This window comes from Carcharhinus amblyrhynchos, chromosome 1 (genome assembly GCF_965287045.1).
Source record: "Carcharhinus amblyrhynchos chromosome 1, sCarAmb.v2.hapA, whole genome shotgun sequence".
NCBI classification, from domain to species: Eukaryota; Metazoa; Chordata; class Chondrichthyes; order Carcharhiniformes; family Carcharhinidae; genus Carcharhinus; species Carcharhinus amblyrhynchos.
Genome location: NC_137324.1, coordinates 107628747 through 107654289, shown reverse-complemented (window position 1 = coordinate 107654289; position 25543 = coordinate 107628747). Strand labels below are relative to the sequence as shown.

At 43.5% G+C, this 25543-nt stretch overlaps 1 protein-coding gene across 9 annotated transcripts in view; it reads left to right on the top strand.

Moving 5' to 3' along the window:
• Positions 1-2285: 2285 nt before the first annotated feature.
• The window catches only part of sec31a (SEC31 homolog A, COPII coat complex component), a 106773-nt gene continuing 83515 nt past the window's right edge, over positions 2286-25543 (top strand). For 8 of the 9 annotated variants that reach the window (XM_080190391.1, XM_080190417.1, XM_080190435.1 and 5 more), the window contains exons 1-2: positions 3798-3816; positions 15319-15402. In XM_080190391.1, the coding sequence (XP_080046517.1) occupies position 3816; positions 15319-15402 (85 nt within the window). In that variant the 5' untranslated portion in view covers positions 3798-3815. Of the gene's footprint in view, positions 2405-3797; positions 3817-15318; positions 15403-25543 lie in introns of those variants that run through there. The other variant, XM_080190381.1, reaches the window with a different exon arrangement.

The following is a 25543-nucleotide window of genomic DNA, read 5'->3' as shown; positions in this document are numbered from 1 at the left end:
TACAATCTGGCATTGAATTTTCAATCATTCAACGTGACTGGAGAAGCTGCCATTGATCTTTTTAGAGTGGAGAAGATCGGAGATTTGACTGAAAGGAGAAACTGTTTCCACTGACATGCGAGCTGATAATCGGAGAACAGTGATTTGGAGATCTTTTTTACATAGTGAGTTATATTAATCTGGCTTGCACTTCCTAAAAGTGAGATGGGAGCTGATTCAGTAGTCACTATTGAAAGGAAATTGCTGCATAATTCTATGATTCTTCTCACAGCTTTAGGTCTGTCTATCCTAAAGGGATATATCATCATCTTGTAAAGTCTAGGTTGTTAAGAACAGCTATTGCATATGAGTGTAAGATCAAGATAGGAGGATCATACATTTGTAACAGAAACCACATATTGTTTCTTCCTTTTAAAGTAATTGAAAAAAAATTAGGCAGCTTCTGTAGCTGTTGCACAATCTTCCTTGGCCATAGTCTCTTATATTGTGCCTGGGTAATGCTTTATAATGGGCTGACGTTAGCAATGAAAATGTACTCCTGATCTCTATCTTCTCTCCTTATCATTGTGGTTAATGTACAACTAACTGTAAGTTTCACTTTATGGGACTGCTTTGTGCCAGGCGGGGCCTCTGGTGTTGTGACTAATCAGGAAAACTCACCCACCGCAATATGCACCTAGAATTACCAGGAGTATCCTCAGAAGCTATCACAAATGAGCCATGGCAAGGCTGTTAAACCATCCATTAATTTAAGTGTTCATTGATGCAGGTAAACCCAAATGTTGTATGAATTGAGACCTCTATTTTTATGTGCCTTTGTATGGACTGGTCGAGAATTATCTACTCCAGTGAAAATACCAACTCTTCCCAACAACAACAAATGTGGTCTGGGCCTTTGGTCTTTTAGCAGCATGGGATGAGTTTCAGCAGTTAAAGACAGAACGTTGTTTGTGGCAGAGGCATGGGAGCTTTCCCTGGGTTATTTCAATATTTCACAGAAAACAGGTGCAAAACATCAATGTGAACCTGCAAAAGTAAGGAAAAGAAAACCTTACAAAAACCAAACCCAGTTGGTCAGATGGCATCCATGGAGGGAAAAACAGAATTAATGTTTCAGATTGATGACCTTGTATCAGAAAACCTTCCAAGTCGTTAAGGATATATTTTTCTTAGTGCTGCATCCCTTATATGCATTATGCAGTATGTTTGCTTTTTTACTGTGATACCCATTACATTGCTGGGTTCCTGTGTGTGATTGCTCTGTTACTGTGATAGAGGTAGATATTTGCATTGCTGGGTATACAGAGGTTTGTTCCTGTTTGTGATTGCTCTGCTCCTGTGACACAGGTAAATATACCCATTGCATTGTTGGGTTCCTGTGTGCGATTGCTCTCTGACTGGGCTGCACGTCTCTGTGCCCAGTGCATGGCTGGGTTGCACCTCTCTGTGCCCAGTGCATGGCCAGGTTGCACCTCTCTGTGCCCAGTGCATAGCCAGGTTGTACCTCTCTGTGCCCAGTCCGTAGCTGGGTTGCACCTCTCTGTGCCCAGTGAATGGCTGGGTTGCACCTCTTTGTGCCCAGTGTGTAGCTGGGTTGCACCTCTCTGTGCCCAGTGCATGGCTGGGCTGCACTTCTGTGTCCAGTGCGTAACTGGGTTGCACCTCTGTGTGCCCAGTGAATGGCTGGGTTGCACCTCTGTGTGCCCAGTGCATAGCTGGGTTGCACCTCTGTGTGCCCAGTGCATGGATGGGTTGCACCTCTCTGTGTCCAGTGCATGGATGGGTTGCACCCCTCTGTGCCCACTGCATGGCTGGGTGCATCTCTGTGCCCAGTGCCTGGCTGGGTTGCACCTCTTTGTGCCCAGTGTGTAGCTGGGTTGCACCTCTGTGTCCAGTGTGTAACTGGGTTGCACCTCTGTGTGCCCAGTGAATGGCTGGGTTGCACCTCTCTGTGTCCAGTGCATGGCTGGGTTGCACCTCTCTGTGTCCAGTGCGTAGCTGGGTTGCACCTCTCTGTGCCCAGTGCATGGCCGGGTTGCACCTCTCTGTGCCCAGTGCATGGCCGGGTTGCACCTCTCTGTGTCCAGTGCATGGCCGGGTTGCACCTCTCTGTGCCCAGTGCATGGCCGGGTTGCACCTCTCTGTGCCCAGTGCATGGCCGGGTTGCACCTCTCTGTGCCCAGTGTAGGCTGGGTGTGCTGGCAGCTGTGCTGCAGTATTCCTTCCTTACTCAGTGTGTGCTGCAGGGATGCTGGGCGGACTCTGCAATCTGAGGAAGCGGAAGTGTTGTTGTGTTGGTCCAATCTGCTTTGGCTGCCACGTTGGTGGAGACGTGGACTTGTGGCACCGGCAGCGGCGGCGGCGGCCGGGGAGCGGAGCCGACACACACAGAGCGGAGCCGGAGGTAAGCGGAGGGGGTCCCGGGGCTGCTCTATGGAAAGCTGCCTCCTCAGCTTGGGCTTCGGTACCCGGTTAAATCCCTGCCGGCTGGGGAAAGGGGGAAGTGCAGGAAAGCAGCAGGCGGGCCCACTCCTCTGGACGGAATGGGGGTTTTGGTTTGATTTTATTGGGGTTTAAAACTTAACTCATTTCTCCGCTTAGTGACGGATCCAACTTTCCATGGGTAATAATCTCTGTTCCTCTTTCCCCCAGTCGTTTCAATGTATCTGTTCTTTTACATTGATGTACTCGTTGTATATTGTCAGTGGGTTTATTCATTGTATACAACATGTCACCATTACTGGGACTCTCTCCTGTCTCTGGCCTGTCTGTATCTAATCTTTGTGTGGACACCATTCTGAGTCATTTCCCTGGATATTGACCTGATCACTCCTGTTCTCCACATAATTCTGTTTATGTCAGGCTGTGAGCAGGCAGGTGGGGATTATAATCCTTCCTCCAAAAACAGATGACACTTTTAACTATGCAGTACTGCTGTACTCAGACTCTGGTGTGGGCTTTACATTAACATTAACCAGCCATGGTTCAACTGGCAGGATTTGGGTCTGCAGGTTGTGCCACTCTGGAGCCCGCATTGTCAGATGTACTGTCTTCCAAATGAGACATTAGACCAAGCTCTGTCTGCTCCCTCAGGTGGACCTAAAATATCCCCTGGCACTATTTCATAGAAAAGCATGGGTGTGTCTTTGCCAATGTTTATCCCGCAGTCAACATTTCCAAAATATATTATCTGGTCATTATCACATTGCTGTTCATGGGGGCTTGCTGTGCAGAAATTGGTTGCTGCATTTTCTGCATCACAGCAGTGACTCTGCTTCAAAAGCAATACTTAATTGTCTGTAAAGTCCTATGGTCATAGAATCCCCACAGCATAGAAAGAGGGCAGTTTGCCCATCGAGTCTGCGCCGTCTCGCCAACATAGGATCCCACCCAGGCTCTTTCCTGTAACCCTATGTATTTACCTTGCTAATCCCCCTAATCTGCACATTTTTGGACACTTAAGAGACGGTTTAGCATGGCCGATCCACCTCATCTTCACACCTTTGGAGTGTGGGAGGAAACCCGTGCAGATACAAGGAGAACATGCAAACTCCACATTGTCACCCAAGGCCAGAATTGAACCAGGTCCCTGGAGCTGTGAGGCAGAAGTGTTAACCACTATGTCACAGTGCCGCCCTGTCATGAAAGGTGCTATTAATCACAGAATTGCTACGGTGCAGAAGGAGGCCATTTGGCCCATTGTGTCTGCACCTACCAAGCACAACATATTTTCTGTTTTTCTCTCTCTTGCTGTCAAGGCAAATAATGATTTGACTGGCCAATGGAGCAGATGAATTTCTAGGGATGGAGGGCAAAGTGAGTGTTGCAGTACAATGAAAGTTGCTTTCAACAATCTTTTAAAGATTAGAATCCTTTTGTTTGCCCAACGAAGAAGGGAGGGAAACAGTGAATCTTGATACTGAACCCAGTACAGTAGATCACTGTGTAATGTCTGTATCTCTCTAGGTGTCAAGTCTGGCTCAGTGATAACATTTTCCTCTGAGTCAACTGGGTGTAGGTTCAAGTTCCATTCTAAAGAAGTCCACACATAATTTAGATTGATACACCAATGTAGTGCTAAAAGAGTGCTACACTGTTACAGGTGCTGTCTTTCAGATTAGATGTTCAACTGAGTTCTGAGGTGGCCATGTAGGGTCCTATGGTGCTATTTAAGAGATTTTGCCTTTGATTCCTGCCCAATATTTATCCTTCAAAAAACATAAGCATCATTAAAAAAACTATTTGTTGGTTTTGCTACTTGTGGGACTACTGTTTGAAAACAGCTGCATTTTTAATATTACAACAGCGTCTACACAATAAAAGTATCACCTGATGTCAAGCGCTTTAGACACTCTGAAGCCATTAAAGGTGCTATATAATTGCAATTGTTTTCTTTTGATCGCTTCATGTCAACTTTTACTACCTTCAGTGTCATACATTCAAGCATCCAAAATGGCGTCGGAGCGAAACAACTTCTTGCAAGCTGTGCCCAACACACCCTCTAATTCTATTCTTTACTCTTGTTAACACTACATCCTGCACTCACTCCTTTCCTTCTCTATGTTCAGTATGCTTTGTCTGTATACACACAAAAAACATCAATTTTCACTGTATACCAATACATGTGACAATAATAAATCAAGCATTCTTTATCTGTGAACCACTGGTGCATTTGGGTACATCACAGTTGGAATGAAGTTACTGTGAAATTTCCCTAATCGCCGCACTCCGGCACCTGTTTGGGTCAATGCACCTAACCAGCACGTCTTTCAGAATGTGGGAAGAAATCGGAGAATCCGGAGGAAACCCATGTAGATAGGGGGAGAACATGCAAACTCCACACAGACAATGATCCAAGCCGGGAATCAGATCCAGGTCCCTGACGCTGTGAGGCAGCAGTGCTAACCACTGTGTCACCGTGCTGCCCAGTTTTGGTCCTCTTAGCTAAAAAAAAGTAACGTGGTCCAAAGGAGTTTCACCAGGCTAATTCCTGGGATGAGTGGGCTGTCCTATCAAGAGAGATTAAATGGTGTGAGTCTGTGTTCCTTGGAATTTAGAAGAATGTGAGATGGCAGCTGTATAGGGCATTGGTGAGGCCGCAGCTGGAGTACTGTGTGCAGTTTTGGGCGCCGCACCTGCGCAAGGATATTTTGGCCCTGGAGGGAGTGCAGAGGAGGTTTACTAGGCTGATACCGGAGTTGAGGGGATTGAGCTATGAGGAGAGGCTGAATAAACTAGGCTTGTACTCGTTAGAGTTTAGAAGAATGAGGGGAGATCTCATTGAGACGTATAAGATGATGAATGGGATGGATAGGATAGAGGTGGAGAGACTCTTCCCGCTCAAAAAAGACAGTAGGACTAGGGGGCACAGCCTCAAGATAAAGGGGAGGCGGTTTAGAACGGAGTTGAGGAGGAACTTCTTCACTCAAAGGGTGGTGAATCTCTGGAATTCTCTGCCCGTTGAAGTGGTGGAGGCTGCCTCGCTAAATATTTTTAAGAAGCGGGTTGATGGGTTCTTGATAAGAGAGGGGATTAAGGGTTATGGGGAGAGGGCGGGAAAGTGGAACTGAGCCACAACAGATCAGCCATGATCTTATTGAATGGCGGGGCAGGCTCGAAGGGCTGGATGGCCTACTCCTGCTCCTATTTCTTATGTTCTTATGTTCTTATGACCCTATTCAAACATATAAGATCCTGAGGGGGTTTGACAAGGTAGATGGTGAGATGTTTTCATTAGTGGGAGAGTCTTGAACCAGGGGACATAGCTACAAGACAAAGGGCCAATCATTTAAAACCGAGGTGCGTCAAAATTTCTTCTTGCAGAGGGTGGTGAATCTCTGGAATTCTCTGCCTCTAAGGGTGGTGGAGGCTGGATTATTAGGAGTATTTAAAGTGGATGTGGATAAATATTTGATAGATTGCAAAATGGAGGGCAATGGAGAGATGACACACAAAGGGAGTTGAGGCCAGCCTAGATCATTCATGATTGTATTGAATCGTGGGGCAGGCTTGAAAGGTCTGGTGGACTATGCCTGCTTCTATTTCTTGTGATCTTGTGTTCTTACCTCTTGAATCAGAGATTGTGTGTTTGAGTTTCACTTCAAGAATTGAGCACATGATTTACCCCTTTAAATATGCATATGCTTTTTTTTACAGTTCATTTACTTGCCAAAATATATTTGAGAGGACAGGCAGTTGTTCTTAAAAGGAAGTAAGAGTGTGCTTTTTCCTAAGTAAAAATGGGTTCTTCCATAATTAATCTGTTCAGTACCATAGAGAATATGGGGATATGGGAACAGGACTAAGCCATTTAACCCTTTGTGCTTTTTTCACCATTCACTGAGATTATGGCTGATCTGTGACCTAACCTCATATACCCACTTTTGCCCATGTTCTTAATACTCATGTTTAATGAAAATCTATAAATCTCCAATTTAAAATTTAAGCTATTTAAATAGAATCAATTGCCATATATGGAAGAGAGTGCCAATCTTCCATTGCCTTAACATGTGCGTGCACGAGTGTTTCCACATTTCAATTCTGAACTGTCTGACTCTAATTATTAGGCTATACCTTCATTCTTAAGACTCCCCAACTAGCAGAAATAATTTCTCTCGATCTCCTCGTCCATTTCCCTTATTATTTCAGACTTCATAAAACACCCCATAACTTTGTAAATTCCAGGGAATACAACCCCAAACTTGTGTAATCTCCTCTTACCTTGACTCCCAAGAGTTAAATTATTATTCTGTTAAATCTACTCTGCAATCCCTCCCAAGTCCAATATCCTCACTAATGTGTGGTGCCCAGAACTGCTCAAGTACTCCAGGTGTTCTCTAACAGGGATTTTGTGCAGTTGAAACATAATGTCTACCCCACGTTGTGTTCTAGTCCACTCTATATTAAGCCCAGCATTTCATTATTCTTAGAATAGAATCCCTACAATGCAGAAGGATGCCATTAAGGCCATCTAGCCTGCACCAACCACAATCCCACCCAGACCCTATTCCCATAACCCCACATATTTACCCCACTAATCCCCTGACACTAAGGGTTAATTTACCATGGCCACTCAACCTAATATTTGGACTGTGGCAGGAAACTGGAGTACCCAGAGGAACCCCATACAGACAGGGAGAACATGCAAGTTCCACACAGACAGTGACCTGATGTCAGAATTGAACCCAGGTCCATGGCACTGTGAGTCAGCAGTGCCACCGTGCTGGCCCTTATTCTTATTTTCTTTTCTGTTCATGACATTTTAATAATCTGTGCGCTTGGTCCCCAAGGTCTCTTTGTACCACAGTGTACAAGCTTTTTACCATTTTGAAAATATCCTGCTCTATGCATTTTTTTACTTTTGAAGTGAGCGCTTTCACATTTGCCTACATTGAAATCCATTTGCCATAGTTTCGCCCATTCGCCTAATCTTTCAAAATTTCTTTGTAATTTTATATTTCCATTTACACTGCTTGACATCTTAATATTGTTATCAGCAATAACAATTTTACATTTTAGTGAGCAAAATTGGCACTGAATATCCTCAAGTAATCAGTTGGATTTGCTTGGGGCCATTGTTGTAAATCTTCTAGGGGGAAGTTTTAGAGAAGGGCCTTGTAAAGATTCAGTTCCTGTGCTGTTGTATATGATGGAGATTTTGCAGTTTTGATTAATCTGCAATCCATTTTTTAAAGCATGGTTGTTCAGCAGCACTGTAGCATGCCACAGGAGTGTCATGTGTGCAGAGTTAATTTATGAAATTGCTTATGTTGTGACCTCCTGGGATTGGCTGGGGAGGACATGCTCTTGGTAGTCTGGAACTGGAAACAGAGTTCGCACAGGATGCTGCAAATGGCTAAATGCAGAAATGCACACTCATAGGGGGACCTGTTGGGGAGACACGAGTAAAAACACAAAATCATTTTGCCTCTTCCCTTTGTGTACCTGCCCCTTGAAAATGCAGTATAAGTGTGCCTTTTTTGACAGCTTAATGGAGTTGTTTATTGGTGACCTCCCGAAAACCTTTGACACAATTGCTCCATCAGCTACAGCTTTCAGCTAAAAGTGCACTGATGAGTGTGTCCTGAATGTTGTATATGATGGAGATTTTGCAGTTTTGATTAATTTGCAATCCATTTTTTAAAGCATGGTTGTTCAGCAGCTCTATTGCATGCCACAGGAGTGTCATGTCTGCAGAAGTAGAAGAAGAACCTTGTGGAACTTCAAAGCTGTAGCTTTTGAACCGTGCTAGTACTGTGCTTATATTGTGTGATCACTGGTTCAAGGGAGCCTAGAGATTTTGCTTTCACAATGCTGTGAGCCCCAATTACAATTAGTTCAGGGAGGGGAAAAAAAACACATACAGATTAGAAATTTAGTATCTAGAAATGAAGAATTCTGATGTACCGCACTTCCATTTTCTGTGGCTGTGCTGAATTTCTGATTCAAGTATAAAATCGTTGCTTAATTTGCAATGGTTACCATGCTCAAGCTTGTTTAGATGACCATAGTAGTAGCTGAGTGCAGTTGTTTTCTGTTTGTCTATAAGTTGGCTCCAAGTGTGACTCGTATCTAACCACACTGCATGTGCTTTACAATTCCACATTTCACGTCCCAGAGTCACTGCAGTTTAATCAGTTTGTCAGGAATTCTTTTTGAAAAATTGAGTTAAATAGAAAGATTGATGTATAAAAATGTATACCTTGACTTAACTTTAAGTTTTATAGATCTGATCCAACCATAAAATTTTGCTATATGGGCATTCACTCCTTATTTATATAATGTGCATTAACACTGAGGAAGGTGATGGTTAAGTTAGTCTATTACATGAGTGTCAGGCAGACATTTCTCCAGGAAAATTAATACCATACCATTTTTGCAACGTAACCTCAGTGACCAAACACAGTATTGGCAGAGGCCTAGATGCAAATCCATTTTTTTGGGAAGGAGATGAGAATGGCTTCTGCATGGTAAACCAGTGTTTAGTGCATATATAGTGGAGCAGGTAGTAAGTTAAATTTGCATAGTCTCCTACTACAGGCTATGTGTTGAATGTTGGCATGATCTGAAACAAAAAATAGTATCTCTAGTGGGCCATGTACGATTTCCCCCATATTTGATTGTTTATCCCCTTCTTTTAATCCCAATTTATTTAGTTCCCAGTACAAACTTTGATCTTGATTTGTGCTGATTTCTGCTGACTCAGCAGTCAGAACGCTACAGTTGGTTTTGACACATCATATCATGGCGTAGTGATAATGTTGACTCTTGATTGCACTTGAACTGAGAGCAATTAGGGATGGGCAACGAATGCTGGCCACATCAGTAAAGTTCCCCTTCTGCCTCCATTCCACATACAGATGCTTAGAAGGGGCAACAGTGGGAGCTTTCACTTCATATTACTGGATGGTGAGGGAATTGTGTAATGAGATTAACACACCTAAAAATCAACAGAAAATACAAAAGGACTAATGTCAAGAAATGAACGAGTAGGCCATCTTGAGAAGGTGAGAGGGCATGGGATCCAAGGGCCTTTGGCCTTGTGGATCCAGAATTGGCTTGCCTGCAGAAGGCAGAGAGTGGTTGTGGATGGGGCTTTTTCTGAATGGAGGTCAGTCACCAGCGGAGTGCCTCAAGGATCTGTTCTGGGACCCTTGTTGTTTGTCATTTTCATAAATGACCTGGATGAGGAAGTGGAGGGATGGGTAAGTAAGTTCGCTGATGACACTAAGGTCGGTGGTGTTGTGGATGGTGTGGAAGGATGGCAAAAGTTGCAGCAGGACATAGATAGGATGCAGGACTGGGCGGAGAAGTGGCAGATGGACTTCAACGCGGATAAATGTGTAGTCGTCCATTTTGGCAGAACCAACGGGATGAACAAGTACACTATCAAGGGCAGAAGTCTGAGTAGTGTTGAAGAGCAGAAGAATCTAGGGGTCCGGGTCCACAGGACTCTTAAATCGGCCTCGCAGGTGGAGGAGGTGGTCAAGAAGGCGTATGGTGTACTGGCCTTCATTAATCGAGGGTTTGAGTTTAGGAGTCGGGAGGTAATGCTGCAACTTTATAAGACCCTTGTCAGGCCTCATTTAGAGTATTGTGTGCAGTTCTGGTCGCCTCACTATAGGAAAGATGTAGAAGCTATTGAGAGGGTACAGAGGAGATTTACAGGGATGTTGCCTGGACTGGGAGGCATGCCTTATGAAGTTAGGTTGAGGGAGCTGGGACTCTTTTCCCTGGAGAGACAAAGGTTGAGAGGCGACCTGATAGAAGTTTACAAAATGTTGAGAGGAATAGATAGGGTGGACTCTCAGAGGCTATTTCCCCGGGTTGAAATGGTCGCTACGAGAGGACACAGATTTAAGGTGCGGGGAGGCAAGTACAGAAGTGATGTTAGGGGTAAGTTTTTCACTCAGAGGGTGGTGAGTGAATGGAATCGGCTGCCGTCAGTGGTGGTGGAGGCGAACTCGCTGGGGTCTTTTAAAAGACTTCTGGATGAGTATATGGGGTTTAATGAAATTGAGGGTTATAGATAGGTCTGTAGGTTGGTAGGTGTTGATGTGATCGGTGCAACTCGTGGGCCGAAGGGCCTGTTTGTGCTGTAGTGTTCTATGTTCTATGTTCTAGGCCGTTAAGGAAAATTGTAACAATTTTAGACAACATTGGCAAACCATTCAAGGAAAGTTGTAACAATTTTAGACAACATTAGCATCCCATTCAAGGCAATTATACTTTGCAGACACAATGGGCCCAATTTTAACTCTTCATGGAATCACTGGAATGCCTACAGTGCAGAAGGAAGCCATTTGGCCCATTGAGTCTGCATCGACAACAACCCTACCCAGCCCCTATCCCGTAGCCCCAAGTATTTACTCTGCTAGTCCTTCATAAACTAAGGGGCAATTTAGCATGGCCAATCAACCGAACCTACATATCTTTAGACTGTGGAAGGAAACCGGAGTACCCAGAGGAAGCCCATGCAGACACAAGGAGAATGTGCAAACTCCACACAGACAGCGACTAAGGCCAGGAATCGAACGCGGATTCCTGGCGCTGTGAGGCAACAGTGCTAACGACTGTGCCACTGTGCTGCCCAAGGTGCAAAAAGTTGGGTTTTGAGTTGGTTAAAATCAGGCCCAATGAGACAGACAACTTAACTGTCGATGGGATAGAGAAATGGCATTTTGCATTAAAACTCTTAATAAGATGCATAGGCAAGCAAACTATTGCTGGTCAAATTTGAACAAATCCCTGGGGAGGTGATGGCCTAGTGGTATTATTGCTAGACAATCCAGAAACTCAACTAATGTTTTGGGAACCTGGGTTCAAATCCCACCACAGCAGATGGTGGAATTTGAATTAAAATACCTGGAATTAAGAATCTACTGATGATCATGAAACCATTGTCGATTGTCAGAAAAACTCATCTGGTAACTAATGTCCTTTTAGGGAAGGAAATGTGCCATTCTTATCTGGTCTGACCTACATGTGACTCCAGAGCCACTGCAATGTGGTTGACTCTCAACTGCCCTTGGGCAACAAGGAATGGGCAATAAATGCTGGGCAGCCAGTGACACCCATGCCACATAAATGACTTTTTTGAAAAAGAAATGAATTGAGAAGCTAACCTTGAAATCCAGGAGATTATTGAGCACTTGGTTTGAGGAAGAAATCACTTTCCTGCTGACTTCTGTTATTACTTGTTCTGTATTTCCTTATTCTTTGTTTTCTTCCCACCACACCCCTGCACTTGTTTCCTGAACATGAGCCCTGCTAGCATTTATTCCTGGATAGGCCTTTTTTCTTTACACTTTCATGGGATCGCTGACAAAAACATTTCTTGTCCATCCCTGATTGCCCTTCAACTGAGGGCGGTTAAGACAACCACATTGCTGTGGCTCTGCAGTCACATATAGGCTAGATCAGGTAAGAATGGCAGGTTTCCTTCCCTCGAGGATATCAGTGAATCAGGTGGGTTTGATGACAAGTGACAGTAGTATTGAGCACCTCACTTTCTTTATGTTCCAGACTTCTTAATTTAATTTAGATTCCACTTGCTGCCATGGTGGGATTTGAGCCCATTTCCCCCAGGAAATTAGCCTGGACCTCTGGATTGTAAATCCAGAGATGTTGCAGTACGCCATCACCTGGTTTGTTCAAGCCAATTGGAATCTTCTACTGCTGACTCAACTAAAATCAGCACCAATTGAAACCAAAGCTTGTATTGGGAATGAAATAAATTCAGATTTTTAAAAAGTGGAATAAAAGAATCAACTCCAGGAGAAATTATACTTGGTGCATGAGAAGCAGTGTTTTATTTCTAGTTTCATATCATGTCAGCATTTAACATGCAATCTCTTGAATTTCAATTTAATATTTCTTTGGTTCATAATTTGCACCTGTCCAACCCTATCCCTTTATTTAAAAAAGTGGATTGCTAACAGTTGAGCATTCCTTGTCCTCAGTTCCCATTGTGATTTTTAAAAATTAAAGGCATTCTTTGAGTGTTTCCACAGAAATTTGTCAACATGTTTTGTTGGGTTGTGCACTGAAACTCTGCTGATTTCCTACACTGTTCTCTGTAGGAATACATTCTCCCACACCAGTTACTGATAGTGATGTGGTCGAAATGACTCATGTTTCTGAATGATTTTTAAGATGTATAATTTAAATAGCCGGTCATCTTGGTATTTGGCTGGCAGTGAAGCCCTGAGATGCTGATGAACATCTGTTTTTATTCAGATGTACTTTGATAACCAGAACTAGAGGGCACAGCCTCAAAATAAGGGGGCGGCAGTTTAGAACAGAGTTGTGGAGGAACTTCTTCACTCAGAGGATGGTGAATCTGTGGAATTCTCTGCCCATTGAAGTGGTGGAGGCTACCTTGTAGAATATATTTAAGTCACAGGTAGATAGATTTCTGATAGACAAGGGGATTAAGGGTTATGGGGAGAAGGCGGGAAAGTGGAACTGATCCACTTCAGATCAGCCATGATCTTATTGAATGGCGGGGCAGGCTTGAAGGGCTAGATGGCCTACTCCTGCTCCTATTTCTTATGTTCTTATGATACGTTCCCAGCATATAATACAAAAACAATATTTTAGAAATATTTTGCTTGCCAGTAATCAGTATCCCTGTTTCGTAGAATCACAGAATCCTGCAGTGCAGAAGGAGGCCTTTTGGCCCATCAAGACTGCACCGATCACAATCCCACCCAGGCCCTATCCTCACAACCTCATGCATTTACCCTCGCGAGTCCCCCTGACACTAAGGAGCAATTTAGCATGGCCAAAGTATTTCGGTCACATTCGTCTTCAAGCTATTAATTCTTTATAGTACTGTTTATTTTTTTAAAGAATTAAATTCCTCTCTCCCATTTTGTGATGTTATTTTCTGCTATTTCTGACCTGAGGAAATCAATTGGCATCCTGTCCTAGTATTAATTATATTTCATAAACAACCATCAAATGAGCTCAGCTAACCTGGGTTGAACTTGTTCTGTTCTCTCTCTTCCCTGAACAATGTTATTAAGAGCTGCCACTACTGAGCGTTTTACTTACTTTGTAAAATATATTTTTTCATTTTTTGTGAAAGTTATAGGCTATCCTGAATTCTTGCTTCCTGGTAAAAGGAGTTTTGTGCAGTTGGACATAGCTATCTAATGCACTCAGCGGTTGATAGCTTGTGGAGTTTCATAGTTTTGGTTTATTTATCAGTATCACAAGACATTAACACTGCAATGAAGTTACTATGAAAATCCTCTCGTCACTACATTCCAGTGCCTGTTTGGATACACTGAGGGAGAATTTAACATGGCCAATGCACCTAACTAGCACATCTTTTGGATTGTGGAAGGAAACCGTAACACCCAGAGGAAATCCACACAGACACAGGGAGAAATTGCAGACTCTGCACGGACTGTGACCCAAGTCAGGAATCAAATCCAGGTCACCGGCGCTGTGAGGCAGCAGTGTTAACCAATGTGCCACCTTGTCATAGACAATTTTTAAACACATTACTTAGTGTCACAAGGATGGTTTGGTAACTCAAGACCTCTGTATCGCTTGTCCAGTGTAGCCACCAAATTACCACACCAAATATGGGTGGCACAGCGGCATAGTGGTTAGCACTGCTGCCTCACAGCGCCAGGGACCTGGGTTCAATTCCTGGCTTGGGTCATTGTCTGTGTGGAATTTGCACATTCTCCCCGTGTCTGTACACATTTCCTCCGGGTGCTCTGGTTTCCTCACACAGTCCAAAGATGTGCAGGTTAGTGCGTTGGCTATGCTAAATTGCCCCTTATTGTCGGGGGGACTAGCTAGAGTAAATGCATGGAGTTGTGGGGATAGGGCTTGGGTGTGATTGTTGTTGGTGCAGACTCAATGGGCCAAATGGCCTCCTCCTGTACTGTAGGATTCTGTATGATTCATCTTGGTCTATCTGGGATGTGGGAGGGTTAGCCATATTTCTAATCCTTAGTGCTATTCAATAACACTTGTTGGAAAGTGTGTGTTTATGGATGTTGGATGAGGAAAGGACCAGGTTTAACTTTGATGTCCCCTTCCTTCATCAGATAGTTTGCTGAACATCCTTATTTGGGCTCTCACGAACAAAGAAAGGGGAAGACTGCAGAACCCCTAGAACCTTGGTCAACTTCTTTCTTTCCCAAATGTATTCATTCTTTTGCATTGGTGATGAACTTTTAAAAACCAAGGGGAACACTCAATCATAAAATCCTTAAAGTGCAGAAAGAGATCATTCGACCCATCGTGTCTGCGCTGATTCTCTGTCAGAGCAGCTTATCCAGGCCCACGCCTGCCCCAGTCCTTTAACCCTGCTTGTTTACTCAGCTAATCCCCCTCATCTACACATCTTTACACAGTAAGGGGCAACTGAGCATGGCCAATCCATCTAACCTGCACATCTTTGGACTGTGGGAGGAAACTGGAGCACCTGTAGGAAACCCATGCATACACGATGAAAATGTCCAAACTCCACAGACAGTGACCCAAGGCTGGGATCGAACCTGGGTCCCTGGTGCTGTGAGGCAGCAATGCTAACAATTGTCACTCTACATGACTACACTGTTTAACTCATCATCACACATACTTTCTTGGCGAGACCACCACCGACTTTGGTGTGGACCTGCTGGGTCTTAGGCTTCAGTTTAAAAATAAATGACTTTTACAGCTGCTTCAGTGTTTTTGATGTTTCAGAATTATATTTCAATTGTTGAGCAACTTTGTAATAAACTGCTGTTCGTATTTTGTTTTTAATGGCGCTGAGCTATTGCTATTTTCTTTCTTTCTCATCTCAACCAGTGAGAATGAAGCTTAAAGAAATCAATCGGACTGCTATCCAGGCATGGAGTCCAGCTCGTCAACACCCAATTTACCTGGCTGCAGGTAAGAAAACTGATGCAGTAGAATAACAGCTTGAAAAATTTAAACAGTTCACAAAAATCGTCAGTGCATCTTACAAAAAGAGTATAGCTGTTTTGTGTAAAATGACCAAACACATATGAATCCAAGTAAATATGGCTTAGACAGAGCTGCAGTGGAAAGGAAAATTGCAAAAGAGACAAATATATTTTTTTAAAATTGTCATTGCCAGTTTTTAAAGTTTACTTATTAGTGTCACAAGTAGGGCTTACATTAACACTGCAGTGAAGTTACTGTGAAAATCCCCTAGCTGCCACACTCCGACACCTGTGCGGGTACACTGAGGGAGAATTTAGCATGGCCAATGCACCTAACCAGCACGTTTTTCGGACTGTGGGAGGAAACTGGAGTACCCGGTGGAAACGCATGCAGACATGGGGAGAATGTGAGACTCCACACTGACAGTGACCCAAGCTGGGAATCGATCCCTGGTCCCTAGCACTGTGAGACAGCAGTGCTAACCACTGTGTAACCGGTGAGCAACATGGACAATAAATGTGGTCTTGTCAATGGCATTCAATATTCAAAGGACTATATTTGAGAATAAAGGATAGTCCTTTGAATATTGAATGGATTGCCCACTTTGAAGGGCATTAAAGGTCAGCTGTGTAATGTGACTAGACATCCTATGGTGATTTGAGGAGTAGTTTGTTTTACTGAAGATCATTTGTGAAGCAATTTCCATTGTTATTTTTCTGGCCGTAATTTACCATGTTTATTGAATTCTATTTTACAGCCAACTGCAGTGAGATTTGAACTCATGGCTGCTATATTGTTAGTCCACTATCATAACTGCTGTATTACTGCTCCCATTATTATTGACCATGGGATGTCTGAGATTGGGATAACATTGAGGTTTCTATTCAGTATCCAGTGATTTTGCTGGGAAGTGTGGATTTTGAGTGAGGACAAGAGCTGGAATAGACATAAAAATGTTCACCTGGCCGTTAAAGTTTGTGTTCACGAATAAAGAATGATCATCCAGGTGAAGTACAGGAACGCTGTAACCATTGTCCAACACAAGTAAGGTTAGGACAGTACACTGGTTAGCACTGCTGCTGCAAAGCGCCCAGGACCTGGGTTTGATTCTTGGCTTGGGTCACTGTCTGTGCAGAGTTTGCACGTTGTCCCCAGGTCTGTGTGGTTTTCCTCCGGGTGCTTCGGTTTCCTTCCACAGTCCGAAAGACATATTTATTAGATGCACTGCTCATGCTAAATTCTCCCTCAGTGTACCCGAACAGGCGCAGGAGTGGGGCGGCTAGGGGATTTTCACAGTAACTTCATTGCAGTGTTAATGTAAGCGTACTTGTGACTAAATAAACTAACTTTAAATTACTGGAGAACAAAGAGTTGAATTTTGTCACTGGTAGGAGCAGTTTTACTTGGTGTCTTTTTTGCTAGAACATGGCTTCTTTCACAGGTCCTGAATTAGAAACCTAAAGGGGGAATTCTCCGGCCTCCTGGCTGTGTGTTTCTCAGAACATAACATAAGAACATAAGAAATAGGAGCAGGAGTAGGCCATCTAGCCCTTCGAGCCTGCCCCGCCATTCAATAAGATCATGGCTGATCTGTCTTGGCTCAGTTCCACATTCCCGCCCTCTCCCCATAACCCTTAATCCCCTCTCTTATCAAAAACCCATCAACCCGCGTCTTAAAAATATTTAGCGAGGTAGCCTCCACCACTTCAACGGGCAGAGAATTCCAGAGATTCACCACCCTTTGAGTGAAGAAGTTCCTCCTCAACTCCGTTCTAAACTGCCCCCCCTTTATCTTGAGGCTGTGCCCCCTAGTCCTACTGTCCTTTCTGAGCGGGAAGAGTCTCTCCACCTCTATCCTATCCATCCCGTTCATCATCTTATACGTCTCAATGAGATCTCCCCTCATTCTTCTAAACTCTAACGAGTACAAGCCTAGTTTATTCAGCCTCTCCTCATAGCTCAACCCCCTCAACTCCGGCATCAGCCTAGTAAACCTCCTCTGCACTCCCTCCAAGGCCAAAATATCCTTGCGTAAGTACGGCGCCCAAAACTGCACACAGTACTCCAGCTGCGGCCTCACCAATGCCCTATACAGCCGCAGCAAGACCTCCCTACTTTTATATTCAATCCCCCTCGCTATGAAGGCCAGCATCCCATTCGCCTTCCTGACCACCTGCTGCACCTGCAAGCTGGGTTTTTGCGACTCATGCACAAGGACCCCGAGGTCCCTCTGCACCGTCGCCTGCTGCAGTTTTTCTCCACGTAAGTAATAATCCTTCCTACCATTATTCCTACCAAAGTGGACCACCTCGCAGTTGTTCACTGGCAGTGGGATTCTCTGGTCCCATTGCTATTGATGGGAATGCCCACATCACCACGAAACCTGCTGGAGGGGGTGTGCTGCCAGTGGGACCAGAGATTTCTGCCAGTGTGAATGGCTGGAGAATTTTCCTCTGCTCTTAACTGAAAATCTCTATTTACCCAACTGACTGAGTGAGTTGACCCAAGTTCCATTTAAGTGCAGAAGGTGAGTCGCATGGGATCAGAGGTGAGCTGGCAAGGTGGATACTAAACTGGCTCTCTCAAAGAAGACTGAGGGTAGCAGTGGAAGGATGCATTTCTGAATGGAGGGCTGTGACTAGTGGCGTTCTTCAGGGATCAGTGTTGGGACCTTTGCTGTCTGTAATATATATAAATGATTTGGAGGAAAATGTAACTGGTTTGATTAGTAAGTTTGCGGATGACACAAAGGTTGGTGGATTTGCGGATAGCGATGATGACCATTAGAGGATAGAGCAGGATATCGATCAGTTGGAGACTTGGACAGAGAGATGGCAGATGGAGTTTAATCCAAATATGAGGTAACGCATTTTGGAAGGTCTAATACAAATAGGAAATATACAGTAAATGGCAGAAGCCTTGAGAGTATTGATAGGCAAAGGGACCTGGATGTACAGATACACAGGCCACTGAAAGTGGCAGTACAGATGGAGAAGGTAGTCAAAAAGCCAAATGGCATGCTTGCCTTCACCGGCTGAGGCATTGAGTTTAAAAATTGGCAAGTCATGTTGCAGCCTTATAGGACCTTAATTAGGCCGCACTTGGAATATAGTGTTCAATTCTGGTCGCCACACTACCAGAAGGATGTGGAGGCTTTGGAGAGGGTACAGAAAAGATTTACCAGGATGTTGCCCAGTATGGAGGGCATTAGCTATGAGGAAAAGTTGGAGAAAATTGGTTTGTTCTCACTGGAACGACGGAGGTTGAGGGGTGACCTGATAGAAGTCTACACAATTATGAGAGGCATGGACAGAATAGATAGCCAGAAGCTTTTTCCCAAGGTGGAAGAGTCAATTATTAGGAGGCACAGGTTTAAGGTGCGAGGGGCAAAGTTTAAAGGAGGTGTATGAGGCAGATTTTTTACACAGAGAATAGTGGGTGCCTGGAACTCGTTGCTGGGGGTGGGGGTAGTGGAAGCAGATAAGGTAGTGACTTTTAAGGAGTGTCTTGACAAATACATGAATAGGATGGGATATGATCCCTGGAAGGGTAGGAATTTTAGTTAAGTCGGGCAGCATGGCTGGTGCAGGCTTGGAGGGCCAAAGGGCCTGTTCCTGTGCTGTAACTTTCCTTGTTCTTTTTTCTTTTCACTCTGGTTGAACACACCCTGGAGAGAGATTTCTCATATTGGCTGTTCATTAATAAATGATGCTAATTAATAACTTTGACCTTAGTTGTAGAAGTTACTCAGGCATTAAGAGTGGTAAATAATGATTTACCTTTTACTCAGTGAAAATAGTTGGACAAATTAAATGGAATTTGCACCACCTGCCTACATGGTTATAGAGTTCTGCTGAATATCCCTGCAGTAAAGGCCAATTCTAACATTCACAATTTTTACCCCAATTGTTGAAAATTGTCCAGCAATTGAAGGGCGTAACACACACAATACAGCAAAGTGTGAATTCAGTGTTAAAAATTGAATGATGTGATAGATGCATAGCTTTAAGTTTAAAAAAATAAAAAAATCTAAATATCTGCTCCTGGCATTGCTGACTGTGGTGTGCGAATTGTTACACTACTGTATAGTGGGTGCTGAGGGAAGGAATTTGGAGAGTGTGAACATCTGTAAAAGGAAATGAAGAGTTTGAAAGAAATTCTTCTACGCGCAGTGGACTAAGTGTTTTTTGATTCTTTCTGCAGGGAGGGTGGCAGTAGTGCGGCACAATGTTTAACACTGCTGCCTCACAGCACCAGGGACACGGGTTCAATTTCCAGCATTGGGTCATTGTCCGTGCAGAGTTTGCATGTTCTCCCCGTGTCTTTGTGGGTTACCTCTGGATGCTCCAGCTTCCTCCCACAGTCCGAAAGACGTGCTGGTGAGGTGCATTGGCTATGCTAAATTCTCCCTCAACGTACCCCAACAGGCGCCAGAGTGTGGCAATTAGGGGATTTTCACAGTAACTTCATTGCAGTGTTGTGACACTAATAAATACATTTTAAAAACGTTAAGCTCTTTACCCATCTACGTAGTATACAAAAATTCCTGTTGTCAAATTTTCTCAACTTTTTCAATTATATTTATACTGGAAACTATGTACGGAAATGTTTCTCTTAGAATTACATTCTCCCACCAATAGTGGCATCTTGAGCCACTGTTTTGCCTCTTGGGGTTGCTGTGCTGCATAGTAAGTCCTTTGCATCAGCTAATTCTACTTTCCTGTTTCTTAATAAATCTGCTGTTTCACACATTTTCATATTGATACTTAATGTTTAGTGAAAACTGAAATCCATCTGCTTGCCTTGAACCAGTTGCCACATATCGTCTAATGCCACTTTTCACATGAAGACTACACCCTTGCATGCCCCTGCATAAAATTATACAGGAGATTGACCATGAAATAGACAGTACTTTTACATTAATAAATCGGGACATGCAAAATAGGAATAAACTGTCCACATATTAGGGTGTGACTTATTATAGAGAAGGCCAACAAAATATTTAAAATTTTAGCCTTTCCTCCTCCATATTTCCTCAGGTACCAAATATCACTAACGAAGTATTTTGTGTATGTAAATAAAACCTAATAATGAAGCATCTTTAGCCCTGATTTCCCTTGGTGGCTCCTCCAACCTCCTGCCATAACTTTGACACCAGATGGTGGAATCCCCAATGAAATTATGTGAACGGCTAAATATTTGCACTATTCTGTCACTTTCTCACCAAAGTTACCCTGGGACAATATCTATGGAAATTCAGTGTCTTGATAAATCAAGAATTTTGTTTAGATATCCTGTCAAACTTGATCAGATTTTCCACAGCTTGTGAGCTGTTTCTGTGAACAGTTGCTTTTGAGTCCTAATGCATACAAACAAAATACATCTCAATACAGTTTAAGGTGTGTTAAAGAAACAGTGATTCCACTTTGATATTTGACATTAATCCTATGTATAGTTGTACCAAATGGCAAACTGCTTTTACTGTAAAATCACAGCAAAAGTTGAATATATCACATTATGTTTAAATTACATGGATTATACTCTACAATTCTTAGTCAACTTTTCAGTGTCAGCATTAATCAATATCCTTGATTATTGCTGTATATTCATAGAATCCCTACAATGTAGAAGCAGGTCATTTGGCCCATCGAGCCTGCACTGACTTTCCAACAGAGCACCCCACACATACCCTAACCCTGTAACCCCATGTATTTACCCTGCTAATCCCCCTAATTCGGAACACTAAGGAGCAATTTAGCATGACCTATCAACCTAACCTGCACATTTTTGGACTGTGGGAGAAAACTGGAGCACCCGGAGGAAACCTACACAGACACAGAGAGAACATGCAAACTCCACACAGACAGCAACCCAAGCTGGGAATCGAACCTGGGTCCCTGGCACAGTGATGCAGTGGTGCTAACCACTGTGCCGCCTCAATTCTATCTCTTGGCATTTTAAAAGCTTAGGATACATGGGATGATAGTTGGCATCACATATCAGATTTGAGGTAAGTATGTGGCGTTTAGAAAGGAAAGCGGGAAAGTTGTGGGTTTCACAGTGTTGGGGAGATTCTGTAGATTAGCAAAGCTAGGGTAGAGGCCATAGAGATGTTTGGAAGCAGGGCACTCAACACCCTGAGCTTGCACTGTCAACTAGTTAGATTGTGGTTGATCTGTACCACAGTGACATCTATTCATCTCTGCTCCATATCCAGTGATATTCTTTTGGTCATCATTCATAGACTTCTGGGATGTGATTTCCAAATTTGGGTTACGTTATATATGAAAAAGTGCTTTCTGATTTCACTTCTAAATGGGCTATCTCTCCTTTTGTTCTGGATTTCTCCAGGAGAGGGAAAAGGGTGCATGGGGGGAAGCTATCAAATTCGTATGAGACCATCCGTCAACTACATAAATTGTATTGGTCTATTGAATTTGAACGGTATACATCCTTCCTGGGATCTGGTTCCTGGGATTGATCACAGTACTCCAGATGGGGCTTGGCTAAGACGCGACAACTAAAGCATCAGTGCGTAGCCTGGAAAGGTAAAAGGCTAACGTTCCGATTGCGACTTGATTACAAAAAGCAAGCGCACAAATTATGGATGCTTGTCCACAAACCTTTTAAACTATCAACACAGGTAACAAAGCAATTAATTACGCATATTGGAATCTGGACTTTATCAGTAAGGGCATTAAGTACAAAAGCCAGGAAGTTGCATTGAATCTGTATATTCAGAAAAAAGCCAGTTTGGTCTCAACTGGAGCGCTAAGTCTAGTTCTGGCTGGGCAAAGATGCCCATGATCTTCACCTGTGAGTGTTTAGTCAGGTTCTGGTTGGTGTGTAGGTGACTGTTAAAGCGGATCTGCACCCGGAAGATTCTGCTGAAAATAGGAAAGATGATTGAATTTTGGATGAGTTTCTGGCCTGGGATTCTACCTCCCCCACCTCGTGCTTTCTGTCTGCCCCTTGCTTTCAAACAAGGCTGCACCATTTTTTATTTGGCTGCACCAGGTGGAGTGATCCTGGGTGAGCTTCCCCCAAGTCTCCAAGTCAATATCAAAACTCCTCAGCAAAGCCATCAGTTTCCATGTAGAATTTCCTTTAAACACCATGATTAGCTTTGGTAAGTGTGCGTCAGGAATTCTGGCTACAGAATGAGTTTACTCCATTGTGACTGTCTCAGTATGGCGTGGCATTCCAGTTAGGGTGTAAAATACCTGTGTCCAGTACTTTGTCTTGCTATCTGATCTTCAGAAGGCAGCTCCAGTGAAAGTGGTTGAGCTTCAGAGCAGGACATTGGTCCAAGTCTTACATACACAGATCTTGGCCTTAAACTCGGGTCACCTAATGCTATGGACAAAGGCACTCAAACTCTTGAATTATTGTACAACACATCTCCTTCCCAAGTTACCACAAAATTACACCAGGCGTCAAACTTTGTTACACAAAGTATTTAATCTCTGTCTTTACCAATGTATTAACCCACTCAAGAACAGCTTATTCCCTGCTGCCATCAGACTTTAGAATGGACCTACCTCATATTAAGTTGATCTTTCTCTACACCCTAGCTATGACTGTAATACTACATTCTGCACTCTCTCCTTTCCTTCTCTATGCTTGTTCTAGATAGCGCAAGAAACAATACTTTTCACTGTATATTAATACATGTGACAATAATAAATAAAATCAAACCAAACACAAAGTAACTAACTTTTGACCTATTCCATTATATAGACAAGTATTCACAAGGTATCGAAACTTCACAAAATATTCAAATTCATGACGTTAAACTTAGAGATATTACCCCAGTGAGGTGAATTGATCAGATTCCCTGCTGGTAGGTTTTGTTCCAATGTCTCTGAGTTCCAGACTTGCATCTTGCTTCTACAGTGTTGATCCTGGGTTACTGATACCAATGTCTCTTTGTCTCTGCTTATTATGGTGTTCTTGCTGCCACTGATCATACTTCCAGTCACATATTCCAAGGGCAGGCACTAATCAGTCACTGTCATTTTGGTCATGAATACTGAGAGTCATGCCTCTGTCAGGGGTCGTAATTTTCTCAGGAAAACAACACACGGGGATCTGTGTTCAATCACTGGCCATTTAAGGCATAGAAACAGCTGCTGCCCAATTGATTCTTGTATTTGTTCCATTGCTGTGCATCTTGTTCTTTGCTCTTCCCACAGTCCTTAACCTGGTACAGTTAGCCCTTTTAACAATTAGGCTTTGCTGGTGTCTTTATAAATATCCATTAAGCTGCATAGAGCAAAATGATTGCTCAATAGATTTTCAGTTCGTTGGCATACTTATTCCTCTTTATTCTGAGACTGATGTTCAAAGCCTGCGGAAAGACACACTTGTTTTGGTAATTCTTACTGTGCCTCATTATCAATGTGGACAGCTTGAGAAAGTGTGCTGCTGCGATAAGTGAACTTAGCCATTGCTGACAGGTTCTCATCATGAACTGAAATCTTAGACTTGTAATGGGACTTCCTGGAGCAGGCTTGTTCATTACTTCAGTTTTCCTGTGCTTATTGTAAGGCTAAAGTTGCTGTATGTATTGGAGAACAAGTCCATGCTATGTTGCATGTCCAGCTCTGAACCAACAGCCAGTGCACAGCAATGAGGAAATCGTGAAGTATGTCCTTAGAGACGATAGCCTTTGCATGGCATCATCTCAGAATGAACTATTTCCCATCCATACAGTCTTTGACTTTGATGCCAGGATTACCATCTGGAAGGCATTAGAGAGCAATGTGGAGGAAAAACATGTTGAAAAGGATTGGTGCTGGCATGTAGCTCTGTTTTACTCCATTAAATGATCACGTTTTAGGAAGGACGTGAGATTTCATGGAGAGTACTGAAGAGAGTTACTGGGACAGTTCCAAGGATGGGAGATTATACTTATGTGAATGGACTGGGGATGCTGGGGTTGTTTGAATATGATGTGGGTATGCCGGCGTTACGACATCTTCTCCGGAGTCTTCAACATATCATTGATGAAGACGAACATCTCGCCAGGGCTATCCCCACACCCCCACTTCTTGCTTTCAGACAACCACACAACCTCAAACAGACCATTGTTCGCAGCAAACTACCCAGCCTTCAGGAGAACAGTGACCACAATACCACACAACCCTGCCACAGCAACCTCTGCAAGACATGCCGGATCATCGACATGGATACCATCATCACACGTGAGAATACCGTCCACCAGATACACGGTAAATACTCTTGCAACTCGGCCAACATTGTCTACCTGATACGTTGCAAGAAAGGATGTCCCGAAGCATGGTACATTGGGGAGACCATGCAGACGCTATGACAACGGATGAATGAACATCGCTCGACAGTCACCAGGCAAGACTGTTCCCTTCCTGTTGGCGAACACTTCAGTGGTCACGGGCATTCAGCCTCTGACCTTCGGGTAAGCATTCTCCAAGGCGGCCTTCACGACACACGACAGCGCAGAGTCGCTGAACAGAGACTGATAGCCAAGTTCCGCACACATGAGGACGGTCTCAACAGGGATCTTGGGTTCATGTCGCACTATCTGTAACCCCCGTGACTTGCCTGGGTTTGCAAAACCTCACTTACTGTACTGTCTGGAGACAATACACATCTCTTTAAACTGTGATCAGTGCTCCTTCCACTCACATTATCAGCCACTTCAGGTCTTGAACAGCAGGTTAGGTGTAAGGATTCGCATTTTAATCAGTAATCTCTAAACTGTCTGTGCTTTATATGCTCTGTCTGAGGCCAGAACTCTCCATTCACCTGACGAAGAGGCAGTCCCCTCGAAAGCTTGTGAGTATATTATCAAATAAATAGGTTGGACTAAAACCTGGTGTTGTCAGACTTTTTACGTTGTTTGAATAGACAAGATTTGATAGCAGTGTTCCAAGATCATTAAGGTTTTAAGTAAAATAAATTGAGAAACAATTTCCAAATCCTGAAAGATCGATAGGGCACATATTTAAAGTGTTTTCAATAGTGGCTTTCAAAAGGGAATTGGATAAATATTTGAAGGAAACTTGGGAACAAAATGGGGAATGGGTCTAACTGGATTGCTGTTTGAAAGACCCAGTGCAGTCTTGATGGATGAATGGCCTACTCC